The sequence below is a fragment of the Eurytemora carolleeae genome, unplaced genomic scaffold (assembly GCF_000591075.1).
Source record: "Eurytemora carolleeae unplaced genomic scaffold, Eaff_2.0 scaffold889, whole genome shotgun sequence".
Taxonomy (NCBI): Eukaryota; Metazoa; Arthropoda; class Copepoda; order Calanoida; family Temoridae; genus Eurytemora; species Eurytemora carolleeae.
In genome coordinates this window covers 99,038-112,782 of record NW_019396926.1, presented here as the reverse complement: position 1 = coordinate 112,782, position 13,745 = coordinate 99,038, and the positions used below count along the sequence as shown (strand labels likewise).

At 30.7% G+C, this 13,745-nt stretch overlaps 1 protein-coding gene across 4 annotated transcripts; it reads right to left on the bottom strand.

Annotated features, from left to right (window-relative positions):
* Nucleotides 1-4,600: 4,600 nt before the first annotated feature.
* On the bottom strand, nucleotides 4,601-13,745 carry LOC111710192 (chymotrypsin-like elastase family member 2A). Of its 4 annotated transcripts, XM_023484250.1 has the most exons (14): nucleotides 13,657-13,745; nucleotides 12,922-12,996; nucleotides 10,759-10,873; nucleotides 10,315-10,364; nucleotides 9,665-9,742; nucleotides 9,025-9,096; nucleotides 8,601-8,663; nucleotides 7,473-7,619; nucleotides 6,807-6,846; nucleotides 6,502-6,593; nucleotides 5,985-6,114; nucleotides 4,954-4,998; nucleotides 4,848-4,888; nucleotides 4,601-4,778 (listed from the first exon to the last, which is right to left on the bottom strand). In XM_023484250.1, exons 1-14 carry the CDS (start codon nucleotides 13,708-13,710, stop codon nucleotides 4,677-4,679), a joined length of 1,104 nt encoding a protein of 367 aa, XP_023340018.1. In that variant the 5' UTR covers nucleotides 13,711-13,745; the 3' UTR covers nucleotides 4,601-4,676. The 4 variants fall into 4 exon arrangements, with proteins under 4 accessions (XP_023340018.1, XP_023340019.1, XP_023340020.1 ...); XM_023484251.1 differs by lacking the exon at nucleotides 12,922-12,996 and having other exon boundaries at nucleotides 13,657-13,725; XM_023484252.1 differs by lacking the exons at nucleotides 12,922-12,996; nucleotides 13,657-13,745 and adding an exon at nucleotides 11,302-11,376.

Genomic DNA, 13,745 nt, shown 5'->3' with positions numbered 1-13,745 from the left:
CCCTGCTTCCAAGTTCAGAAAGTTTATGCAGATAGTAATTCAATTTTTGTTATTTATGTGTAAACTGAAGTGAAAAGATTACAGTTATTATATCAATTGTGTCAAAGTTTGTAAGTTTATTAAAGCAACTTCTTGGGCAAAATAAATTTGGCATTAACCTTTTCGCAATTTGGTTTGGTTTCATTCCGCATGGTGCAATTTACGCAGCCAATGGTTGCATATGTAATCTTGTATCCTGGGCAGAGATTAGTTATCAGCTAAAATATGCGATATTTTCCACAGCATGTTCTATTTTGTACAAGTACTGTACACGACCAATCAGCAAACATTTGTATTCAGAGATATTTAAGGATCCTTTGGATACGTAACACAAAATCTTCAAAAAAAGAATGAATTCATAAATGTTATGTTTCATGTTTAAAATTGTAGTATTTCTTTAAAAGTTGTAAAACTAAACCCCTGAATGGGTATTATGTTCAACAAGTGGCCGTGAGATGGCACTCTAAAAACCTATATCGTAAAAACGTAGCATGTTGTGCTGGGTCAAATTAGGCCTACGTAGCCCATCCTGTGAAAGAAGATAAGCAGCCTGTCTATGATCCTGGATAATAATGAAACGTTGCAATTTGTATCATTGAATAGTAAGAAAATATCATCATTTTGTAGGAGGGAAGGGACCTTAGAGATTAGAACATTTACTTCAGAACGCTGAGTAATTCTGTAGATATTGAATAGGTCCTCAAAATAAGAATAAAATTAATTTAACAAATTAGATTTTGTAATGGTTTAGATTAGTAAAAATTCAACAATTCAAAAAAAATATGTTTTACAAACATTTTTTATTCTAATTGTTCTATTTGCTTTACCTGACACCCTTGTTTTAAGCAAATGAAATAGGTTTACTCCAAGTTCTTGTGATAAAACAGAAGTTATAAGACAAAAAAAGGTTTCTTAAGGATGACCTTGATTAATGAGATCACTCAAAAAAAAAACATTTTTTTCAAATTTGTTTTGAATTTTATTTATTTTTGAAATTATCGTGTTTTTGCTGTTAAAAGTAAATGAAATACACAATATTTAATGACTGAGTAATAAAAGCAACATAAACTTGTTTAAACAGCTTCGATAATAATAGTTATATAAATGTTTAACTCTGGCACAATAAAAACATTTATAAATTACCAGTTGTCATACAAAATGCAACGAAAGGGACTATTATTGTTTTGAGTAAAGTGGGTCAACGAACGAATGCATGAATGAATCTACTCCAAAGATCAAAGATGACCTTTAAAAGTCTTCTCTCAACTGTTTTGTGTTTCATGAGACACCCTGTATAAACAACATTCTGGCCCAAGTAAAATAAATTTTTGGAACCATCATTATTTCTAGTTAAGCAGGCTATAAAAACATTTAAACAGTTAGAATTTTTAATAAATTGGTTTGTTTAATGGAAACAATTAATTAATTTAATTTATTTTGCGTCTGTTACACTTCTTACACACAAAAAATATTTGCTCTTTTATCTTAAAAGGGGTGTAGAGTGTAGAGTGTTGAGTGTTGAGTGTTGAGTGTTGAGTGTTGAGTGTAGAGTGTAGAGTGTAGAGTGTAGAGTGACGTATTTTCAAGTGATCCTCAACTCGTAGTCATTAAAAGGAAGCATGCTCTGACGATAAAATATATGAGAACATTGCTAGTTACTTTTAAATTCCACATTGTTAGTCATAGAAAGTTTTAAAGGAAATCGTTGCAAATCGCGCAGTAAAAGAGATGATTGTTCAAAACAAACCCCAAAATTACAATTATGTAAAATCACTGTTCTCTGTGTATTGAAAGTTTACAACAGAAGTTATATATTTAGGATTTACTAGATCTACATACAGGGTGTCCCAAAAAACATGGGAATTCAGTGACGAATTCGATATCGCCTTTGTTATGAATTAGCATCGTAATACCTAATTTTAAAAGCCATAATATTGTTATGTCTGCTAGAGTTTATTTTATGAAAAGGGTAAAAGACTGTTAAGATGTGTCTTTAATGTCTCCGAAAGATGAACAGTGATGACGGACAAGTTTACTCTATTGTATACTGAAATTTTCTTGTTTTACTAAGTACAACCGTATTGCAGTCAAAACATAAACAAACAAAATGTGAACATAGCAGACAAAACTCTTACTGATTATAGCTTTCTCAGTAGGTATCACTATACTAAATTATTTAAAAAGACGATATCGAATTCGTCACTGAATTCCCATGTTTATTGGGACACCCTGTAGTATATTTAGAATCTGTGTAGAGGATTAAATAAATAATTAGTTCTTACTTTCTCAGATACTGTCTCACAGATTACAGAGCAGCCAGGAGGGGGGGGGGGGGCACCAAAAGTTAAAAAACCTTAGGTAATTAAAGGAAAGGCTTACTTAGAATTTCTTTCAAGGGGACGCCTGTAAAAGCAAAATAAACCATTGATTTTACAGATGGGAAGGGGGGCCATTGGCTCCCTCAGTTATAATGTTTTTTTTTTGTCAAAAAGCAACTCTACCAGTTTATCTATCTATCCATCTATCTATCTACTTACCTATTCTAAGATGTTTATCAATATTATGATTGATGGTATGAAAGCTCCAATGGTTTGTATAAACACAATAACCAACCCTCCTTATCAATCTATCTATCTTTCCATATTTCTATATTTTTTGAACTTTTTATTTTCCTTGTGCTTTTTCAAAGTTTTCCTCTATTCGTTATCATGTCATTTTGTATTAACATTACACATTTATACTTCAGCTATTTGCAAGAATTATTTGGGAAAATGTTTTTTTTGAATAATCCGAAATCATTTTTCTTAATTTTTTTTTTTTGACGCTGAAAACTCAAGTTCATTTAAAGTATCGGACCCAGCGAGCAAAAAACCTGATTTCTGTTATAAACCGCCTTTTATATGTTTTGAGTACACATTTCGAAAAATGTATAGGCGCAGAATTTCTTCTGGAAACTTTGGGTCCTAGGTCTCCCAACCATCGTTCATCCAAGATTTCTCTTAGATTGTTTCACGAATCTAATCCAGCATCGACGACACAAAACCATAGTAATTCAATAATAAACTCAATTTCCCAGGATTTTTTAGAGTTTACAACTTTTGAATACCAGACATTGGTACCTAAAATGGCCATCCTAGAAAAAATTAACGAAAAAAATTAACAATTTCATCCTGGTGAATATTGGCTTTCCTTGTTTATGTTGTTTTTTTTTCCACAAAAATTCAATCTGGTAAACATAACAAATAATTTGATAAATTTCTAACTGAGAAAAATGCATGGGTCCGGTGCTCTATGAAAACTGGACCCATGCCGGGGTGCCGATCAACCCTTTCATCATTTTATCTCTAAAAACATTAAAACAGAATTAAAAAAGTAAAACAAAATAAAAAATCCATGAAACTTAAACAGGATTGTTAATTTTATCGCCCTAAAGATTGTGAAAATGGTGAAATTGTTGAAAAAGTTTAACTAGATTCACATTTTTCTGAGAATTGTGTGAGATGAATTAATCTAGATTTTTTCTCAGAAATATCTCTGAGAGTCTGTATTTGAGTGTTTTAATACACTTTAATGATGACATTTTGCTTGCAGATTTATAGAAAAATTATATTCCTTTGTTGTACTTTGTTCCCTGATTGTATTGAAATTTGTAATCCAGCTTTCTTTTTAATTTTTTACAAAAATGTCATACTTGGACTTTGTTTTTCTGAGAACAGATATTTATTCATTTTAATTTAGATATCTCTGCGTCATCTGTTTATTGTCCGAAACCTTAATTTGAGTAAATTTTAGATGAATTTTCTTCTAATTTTATGTGCAATTTTGTTCATTTCCATTACTTAGTTTGGGTTTGTTTTATCCTGAAACTAAAATTTATGTTTATGAAATAAATTTATACTTTGAGTGAGCTTTTAAAATAATTAAAATAATTATTTTTGAATTTAAACATTCAAAATGCAATGTGAAAATTTATAGCATTAAAACTGAAAATCTAAAAATTAAAATCAAAAATTGTATTTTTATGAGAGTTAATTTTTTTGTTTTAATTTTGGAGTAGTTTACTTTATTTTGCGTATCAAAAACATATTTTACTTTTTTGGTTTTGATTCGACTGCTTTTCTTGTTTTCTTTACGTTTGACCTTTTGATTTCTTCTTTTTTCCCTTGATTTTCTATAGGTCTCTGGTTCTGGTTGTATATACAACAGGCTTAGCCAGAGTTGGGCGGAGCTACAATCATCATGTCTGATGTAGGTCCTGGCGGTATACAAAATGTGTCCCACCCATGGATCTGTCGTACATACAGGGTGTCCCAAAAAACATGGGAATTCAGTGACGAATTCGATTCCGTCTTTTCAAATAATTCTTTGATTTAGTGTAGTGATACCTACTGAGAAAGCTGTAATCTGTAAGAGTTTCGTCTGCTATGTTTACATTTTGTTTGTTTATGTTTTGACTNTTTTTCCTTTACTGTCCCTTTAAGGCAGAAAACTTAAAACAGCCTTGGAATTGTGTCATATTTTTTAAGAGTTTCATGTCCTCTTATTGGGATAAAATAAAATATAAGATATTTCGAATTTATTGAAACCAATTAAAACACCAATGATATCAAACAATTCACCAATCTTGACTCTCATGATTATTGACCAGAAGATGTTGAAGATGTATGATTAACTTTAGAGTTTTCTTTAATCCAGTCCAAGTACGGAGAAACGCGAGTAAACACACCAGGGAAATCATCCTTAATTACAGAAATCTAAATCTGGTACTAGTATTTTAAACAATTATCTATGCTCTAATTAAGTCTCACCGAAGTACAAAGTTGTTTGGCGCGTCGAAATGATACAATTCCTTAGTAAGAAATGATATAAGTTAATTTGTCTTCATTATTTTTTATTAGATTTAAGAAATCTCACCAATTTGAGTAAAAACTCCAGTGTTGCCTTTAATAACCAAGGGTCCTAAACAGGAATGTAAAAACATACTTGTTCATATGTCTGTTCATGTTGTCTTCTAACAAAATTTACACTCTTTCTGTCTTCATTTCATTTTTTCATTTCAGTTATCTCTTCAAGCTTACATTACATTGTAGATATCAAATAAAGATAAAATTAATCTGCAGATTAGCAAATGATCAAGATCAATTATTGATCCTTAATATACGCAATACAAGAGATTCCCTTCAAATTAGAAGAATGCATCATAAAACGAATTTCGAATTAACCCAAAACTGGCTGGGGGAAAGGGGGTGGGGACGTTTGAGGCCCCCCTCTAGTTTTTTGTCCTATCACTCTTTTTTTTAAACTTTCACTGTGAAATTTTGTGACTTTTAATTAATAATAATTTAAAGGATCTTGAAAAAAAACCTTTTTCTTTTAATGCGCAGGGTAGAGTACAGGGCGGTAAAAAGTCCGGTCTGTTTAAGAAAATCTAAAATGGCCCATAGTTTTTTTTTGACTAAAGCTACTGATCTAAAAACAGTATTTTTGAAAAGCCCTTGAAAAATGAGCTGGCCTTGAAACATGCATTTCAACCCCATACCTTTTCTCTAAGGGAGTCTTTGGAACGTTCCCCCCCCCCCAGCTATTGTAGATTCAGACCCCCCAGCCTTTATAGTGTTAACAGATTACTTCTAACTAGGCCTACCTAGGCCTACCGTGTCCCATGTATCCTGAATTCAAATACTTAGTACCTTTCAGTAGATATGGACAAGGGTCAATTTGAATTTGAGCCGGACTGACCCCTTGTGCTGGCATTTGGTGGTGCATTAAGCGACACTAAATTCAACGCTGCCTGCTAGGAACCCCTTTGGGCTTCTGCCTCAGGGTTATTGTGAACAAAAAAACCTTTAAATCTTGAAAAGACAACATACAGTGTTCTATATGTATTGTTATTAATCTATGCCATTATTAATAGATTGGCCAAGCCTAAACTCTAATCATCCCACCTCCAGAGTCACCAATACATATTCCCTGAGGTCCTTCTCCTGTAGCACACATTAAAGTCATAGCCCAACCACATGTCCACTTGCGTCCCTTCTGAGCATCACAGCAATCTGCATTACTCATGGTTTTTACCTAAAACATTGTACTATTTAGATTTTTAGATTACAATGATGTTGGGCAGATTTAATATAAACGGAAATAAAAAGTCTATGAATTTTATGTGTCATTTTATTCTATCGTTGTCACAGAAAAAGCAAAACCATGAGAACTTTTTAAATCAGATTTTTAGACACAAACAATAATTAAAAATTGTCCATGGTGGGTGGTGGATTACTTTTTTTCAACAATGCCTGATAACTTTTTGAGGAAAATCAAAATCAAAATCAAAAGACGTTAAATCTTGTTTTCTATTTAAATACATTGAATGCAAAAAATGTTTCTAAAACCACTGTTATAATTTTTTAAAAATGACTGATTGTTACAACATAAACAGAGTCTTCTTGTGATAATTGTTAATACCTTAGCCTCCATTAGAACATTGGTCCTATCCCCTTCCTCTGATGTTACTCCCCACCCAGCAATAATAGCCTCCATATTTTCAAACTCATTTCCTAACAGACATACAGGGTTAAATATAACAAGATTAGCATTGTCTGTACACAACTTCAGACTGTTTCTTTCACATCTAACTTTTAAGTTGGAAAGTTTTTCATAGCTTGCTTTTTAAAATGTTTACTATTTTTGCTTATCTTCGTTTATCATAAGATTTTAGGAACTTTTGGGATGAAAAAATCTGTACTGTAAAGTTTTAAAACGATGTTTACCTAAAGTTTGAATGGAGGGCAAGCATACAGGGGACAATGTCTAAACAAATTATGGCATTAATTAGTCTTAATAAAACATTTTTTTCCTGCATTCTTGATAATTGTGCTCAATTAAAATCCTCTATTAGAACCATTTTTTTCCAACAGCAAATTATCAATGTTTAATATTTATTTTATGCAATCATTATCCAACTTTAATACATAAAAACAATCAGCTGTTTTGAAATCGCTATTCTAAGTGATTATCTTATTTTGAAAATTTGCTTTGAAAATAGTCTGTCTATGAATCAAAAGAAGTTTATTTGTGAAATTGGTATGATATTTTGCTACACAAAAAAAGCATGTTAACAAATGTTGAAGAAAATTGAAAAAAAAATTCCATTTGGTTTAAAAAGAAATGGAAAAAATTTGATTGTAAGTTTTTAAACGTAACAAAAGTTTGTTTTAAATAACAAATTTGGAACAAACATTTTTTCATTGAGGGGGGGGGGTGAACGGGGGAATTTCCGAGGCGTTTTTTACTAAAAAAACGGCTTACACTTCTTCTCTTATTCTTGCAGACAAAGTTTGTTTCTTTCAATGCATGTAATTTGTACAGTTAAATGGTAAACTGCCTTCTTAGAAACTTATTTTTCTTAATTTAAATAATGTACTTGTATTCCTTACCTCTGTAAAGGCGATAGGCTGGCACAGTTTTATCAATGATATGTCAAACCCGTTTTCAAGAACCTTCGTCCAAAGTGGATGGTTAATTATCTCACAAAAGTTTGTAATAAACTCGCCATCTGGTTTTATAAATTCATGTTCACCGATCTAAATGTAAAATGTATTTCTGCCATCCAAAAGTATCCTTACTCGTAAGTAATTCTGATTTAAAAAGACAGTATAATTTCTTTATGGGATGATTTATTTTTTTGTAACAAAGTTTACTTACATTATCACTATCTACATGATATAACAAATGAAGTAAGGAGTTTTTATTCATTTATAACAAAGGAAAAGTTCAGTTTATTAGTATGTACCTTCCTCCCAAGCCCCTTGAAGTTTCCCATTTTTGGTCATTTTTATACGATTTATTTTATAGAGATGGCCCTCAAGGGCAGGAAATTTATAAACAGATTTAAAATTCAAATTTTGTTTAGGCTACGAAAATTTCTTATTCAATAGTTAAAAATCAGTTAACTGACCACCAGTGGTTCCTGAGTTTTCACAATTTTATATTGGAGAAATCACCGTAAGGTCCAAATAAAAGTATTTTAAAAAATTTCATGTGTTACATCATTTTGAAATTTTACTCTAAATTCAAATATGAAAGCGCTTTTTAAAAAAATGAAAATTAAATGAGTTAGAGCTCAAAAACTTATCAAAAACTATAACTTCTTAAATTTTTAATATTTTTAAAAACGCGCTTCAGATTTAAATTCAGCGTAAATGTTCAAGAAAATGATGTAAAGCATAAATCAGCAAGTAGGAATAGAAAACATTTAAGTTCAGTCAAAGATTTACAACTGCAATGGCCATGTGATTAGTGTTAGAATTCTTAAAAATGGAGGATCATTTTTAAATATGGCGACAATACTTTCAATCCATTTTTGATACACATGGACTTGCAAAGCATTTACAATACAATGAAATTTTAATTGCCTCATTGTTCTCAACTTTAGCGCAATTCAATTAACAGCAATTGCAAGAAATTGTGAGCAACAGAATTTTGATTGGAAACTCTCATTAAGCTAGATTAACTATCATGTATAAATATGCAAGGGGGAAAAAATACTAATAATTTAAACTTACAGAAACTAGAAGGTTCTCTATTGAATAATTATCATCAGTGCAGTGAGCAGCAGTAAGTATAAACTAAAATAAAGCAATAAAAGGTAGAGAGAATAATTTATTGTTTTCTAAATAAATTTGTATTTCATTATTTTCTTTTAAGTAAGAAAAACAACCTTGACCGGATCCCGATTGGGCTGATTTTATTATATATGGGGGGGAGGGGGGTTGAATGTTTTCAAGTTAAACTCATTAAAAAAAGACTTATAACATGGTTATAGGGTGCTAGGTAGTTTTTAAAACAGTTCAAATAGCCTGTCGGAAAAATGTTGAAAATAGTTATTTTAACCTTTGCAACAATGTGACAAATTAACAAACCAGACAAATTAATGGAATAGAACGTATTTCAGAAATGTAAAATAATTAAAAATTCATTAATATTTGCCTGATTGTTTATCAGTGATCCACCACATAGAAATTGTGGCATTCCATTTTCATTTATGAAAAATATTGCAACCTGAATGTTAATTTAAAGTAATTATGATTTATGTAAAATTAAGCAATTAGATTCATTTGTATAAAATATCTTAAAAAATGTTAATTTTTTTTTATTTTTCATTGACAATTCAGCTGTCTGAGAATTCAAAATACGAAACTTAAGAAGTTGGTTTGTTTTGAAAAATCTAAAACAAAACAAAAAAACACTGTTTTTTATTGTTTTTAAACATGATTAACATACGTCTTTGAAATTATCTAGCTAGTGAAATTACTCAGGAATATGCTGAGGAAATGTCAACAAATTGGTCACGAGAAAAGAGATTATGTCTTTGCTACAAACTTGAATATTTCAATCTCTATATCTTCTCAACCTTGTGGTGTACATTGATATTTCAAACTCAGTTTACTTCATCCAACATATAATTGATAGTGATATATCTGAGGTCTACAACATTGGGTTGCAAAGATATGAAAATAAGAAAATCAGAGTTTGTGGCAAAGACTCAATTTCTGAAATATCAGAATATTTTTCACCATAGTTAACAAAGTCAAATCTACTGTTGGGAATAAACTAATAAAAATTTTACCATCCAAGGATATCTATGTGGCTCTGTAGGTTCTCCATTTATTATCCTAGAGCTCTTAGGAATATTGGCAATTCCACACTGGCAAACATACACATATTTTTGGTCAATGAAACAGGACAGTTCTTGAAAAGTTTAAAATGTCTTCTTTTAAATTGTTAACCCTATCCTTATTGGGCTATTATTTTCCCCCCCCTGCCCCCCCCTTCATTTTGCCCTTAAAGTTGAGATAGGGGAGTGCAGATGGATGTTCCTAATACAACTTTTCGAGGCCTGCTCATTATACAATAGACCTCTAACTTTTCTGGTTGGATGCGAGGGAGGATTTTTAAAAGTTATAAAAGTACGTCAAAAAAAGAGTTAAAAATAGTTTTATTTTACTTTAGACAATAATTAGGTTGTGACACATGTTTTCATATCTATTTTTCAATGGCTTTTAGCCCTGTAACCGTCCTCCACCAAACCTTTGCATAAAAAAAACAGTTTTGCAATGTTATTTGAAGTTGTATGATACCAAAGAGAATATTAAAATATTTTATGGCAGTCATATTTTAGCAACATTTAATTCAAAGTCAAATAAATTTGAGTATTGTGGGACACCCTGTACAAATTTTCATGAACTGAAATCAGTGTATCAACTTGCGTTTACTTACTGAACCACACTGAGATTCCATGGGACCATTTCCAAAACAGTAAAGTTTTCCTAAAACTTACCAGTTAAAATGTTATTTTTAAATTTTCATATTATAATAAGATAATACACCTTTAAAAATACTTCAATGGCTAGAATTTCCTGTTTTTTTAACGCTTCTTTTTAGGAACCCCCTCAGCACTAGTAAATATGTTTAAAAAAGGTTTAATTCCAAAGAATTTACAAACTACACTATGACAATTAAAAGTACTATTTGATATGAATATTTGATATTTTTAACAGTGACTCTTTGAGAATTTTAGTTAAAATATGATATGTCTAAAACATACGATTGTTTAAAGGAGAAAAAAATAGATAATGTGTCAATTCATAAGATCTTTTGATGGTTCCTTGCTTTATCTTCCTGTAGGGGTTAAAATTATTGAACTATAAAAAAGTTTAATACTTGATACATCTCCATCCTTAGTATACATGCAACCATCGAGACAGTCTGGTGGCATGCCAAGAGTAGATTGTTCCATGGTTTTATAAAAGGAATAAGTATCCCCATCAGGCATGCTCTAAACTCAATAAGATTATTTACTAGTTGTGACTAGGGGTTTAACTTTTTAAAACAAATAAAAAAAACTGTTTCATTTTCAGAAAAAAGCGATCGTTTTTACAAACAAGCCACTCATTTTCAACTTTTAAATATGAAAAACTATCGCTTTTTGTTTGCCAAAGAAACTGAAACTTATGACAATTAATCTAAATTTGTAATTCTGGAAGATAAGTTTTTAAATGCTGTCTTGAATGATTTTGTTTTCTGACCTCGGAATTTCAGACCAAAAAAATGTATTTTATCTATAAAGGATAATTTTTAAAATACATTTCTTTAAAAACTATCGCTTTTAAAATGGATAATTTCATTCTTTGGTTTCTTTTCTTTGTTTTTATTTCGAAATGATCGTTTTTAAAAATGTGGAAAAGATCCATTCTTAGTTGTAACCTGACAGAAGGAAGTTAAAAACAACTTATCTGAACAGAATGTCTTATTTGTAAAGAGACTTTTTACTTATTTGGGTAAATGCAGTGAAAACTAAATAGCCTATTAGCTTCTCATTGGCACTAGTCTCCCTTTTTAAAGATAACCGAAGGCCGGAGAAAAAGTCGATTATTAAGAATTCCACCAAACAAAAACCTTTGTTAAGACACTATTTGATCTGTGTGTCATCGTCAGTGATTTTAATAATTTATGAAGAATAAATTTTAAGGTAAAATCAATTTGTTAAATTTTAAAAATCTAAATTTTTCATAATTGGTCTAATTCTAAAATATTATTTTTAAAAACATTTGAAATTTATCTTACATAGTTTTCTGAGAGAATGTGAATTGAGATAGGTGTGTTTAACCCTTAACTAAACTTAGGTGTTTAGTGCCATGCTCAGACTAAAGAAGTTGAGGGGTTACGTTTATGGTGCATTAAGGTTTTTATTTTATTTGGTTAGTTCATCATTTGTAAACGATATTTTGAATTCTTTTATTTTAATCTATATATAAATTTGGCTTGTCTGTTTGTTTGTTTGTTTGTTTGTCTTTTTGTTTGTTTGTATCCAATAAACGTCAAAACGGCTGAACCGATCGGGCCCAATTTTTTGTGGGACATCTAGGGACTTCAGGGAAGGTTTATGAATCATCAAAATTTCAAATATTTGTCTCCATCAAAATTCGATCGTCATTAAATTTTTTAAAATTTGAAAATCCGCTAATTATTTTTGTTTTGTTTTACGATGCACACAAAGAGAACATGTTCACAATTAATTTAGGAGATGGGCGCGAAGCGCCCTCTAAGGCTAGAAAGAAGGGCGCGAAGCGCCTTGAATTTCTAGTTATTTAAAAACAATTTGGTTCTGTTTGTTTTCTAAATTGTTGTTTATACATCAGAATTGATAGTTCAATAAATTTGTTATTACTAGCCTTAGAGGGCGCTTTGCGCCCTCTAAGGCTAGTAATACATCGTAAAACAAAACAAAAATAATAATTCGCGGATTTTCACAAAAAATTTCGTGGATTTTCAAAATTTTAAAATATTTAATGGAGATCGAATTTTGATGGAGACAAATATTTGAAATTTTGATCATTCATAAACCTTCCCTGGGGTCCCTAGATGTCCCACAAAAAATTTGGGCCCGATCGGTTCAGCCGTTTTGACGTTTATTGGATACAAACAGACAGACAGACAAGCCAAATTTATATATAGATGGATATAATATGTATAGAAAATATTTTGTGAAGAAAAATCAGTGTTACACAGAAATGATGTCCATATTTTGTGAAGAAAAATCAGTGTTACACAGAAATGATGTCCAGACAACATTATTCTAGTCAAAAGTATTTTAAAGAACCTCTCAAACACCGAATTTTAAACATAGATTCTTTGATTGTTAGTTATTTATTGATTTAGTGATTTTTTTTGGATGTTTCTGTTAAAATTGGTGTATTTTCTAAACCATATATTTCGACACTTTTTCTTTTACCAGCCAAACACCTTTGAGTTGCCGTTTCAGCTGTATAGACAATTATTGATACATAAAATAAACCATCAGAACAACCAAAATTTCTTTATTACCCTTGACTGACAGCACTCCCCAGCAATGCCTGTGATGAAAATTAACAAAATAGAAAGGGTTATCATCTTGAAGACCTTAAAACATCAAATTAAACTAAATATTACTTTTAAGGATTTTGTGCAGAACAGATTTTATAATTTATGTGCAAAACTTATGTGATTGCCATAACTTTTAAAATGGGCAAAACAGTTGGTCAAACTGCATAAATACTCTAATTTAGAAAACAAGGCTTTTAGGGCGCTTCGCGCCCATCTTCTTTTTAAATTGTGAACATGTTCTTTTTGTTTACATTTCAAAACAAAGAAAAAAATTTCGCGGATTTTTTAAAAAAAAATCGCGGAGTTTCAAGAATTTAATTTTTTTTACAAAATTAAAAACCTTTAAACACATTTTTTTTATCATTCGTAACCCTTCCATGTGGTCATGTGATGTCTCACAAAAAATGTTGGCCTGATCGGTTCAGCCGTTTTGACGTTTATTGGATACAAACAAACAGACAAACCAAATTTATATATAGATGACATGTAGTCAGAGAAAGTAAATAAAAAGGTTCTACTTCTAAGTGGGGGACAATTTAATGCTTAGTTAAAGGTTGATTTTTATCTTTTAACTGGTTTGTGGAGTGGTTGGCATTATTTATCAGTAAATATTATAGACTTTGGCAGCTATTGTTAAAGCTTAAAGTATAAAGATGAGAGAACGAATTTTGTATACATATAACATAAAGAACTTACCAGGCTATGATCTCTAAGACTTCTGCGAAGAATCATAAGATTATACGAAAACATCTGTTAGTAATGACTAACCAATACACTTGTAGAAG

Excerpts from the sequence above, each read along its gene's own strand:
- LOC111710192 (XM_023484250.1), bottom strand. The coding sequence starts at position 13,710 with ATGTTTTCGTATAATCTTATGATTCTTCGCAGAAGTCTTAGAGATCAT. Across the intron at positions 4,999-5,984 it reads ATGTATTGGTGACTCTGGAG|GACCCTTGGTTATTAAAGGC; the intron begins GTGGGATGATTA and ends ATTCCTGTTTAG. Across the intron at positions 4,889-4,953 it reads TGGAGTTTTTACTCAAATTG|GAATTGTATCATTTCGACGC; the intron begins GTGAGATTTCTT and ends TTTCTTACTAAG.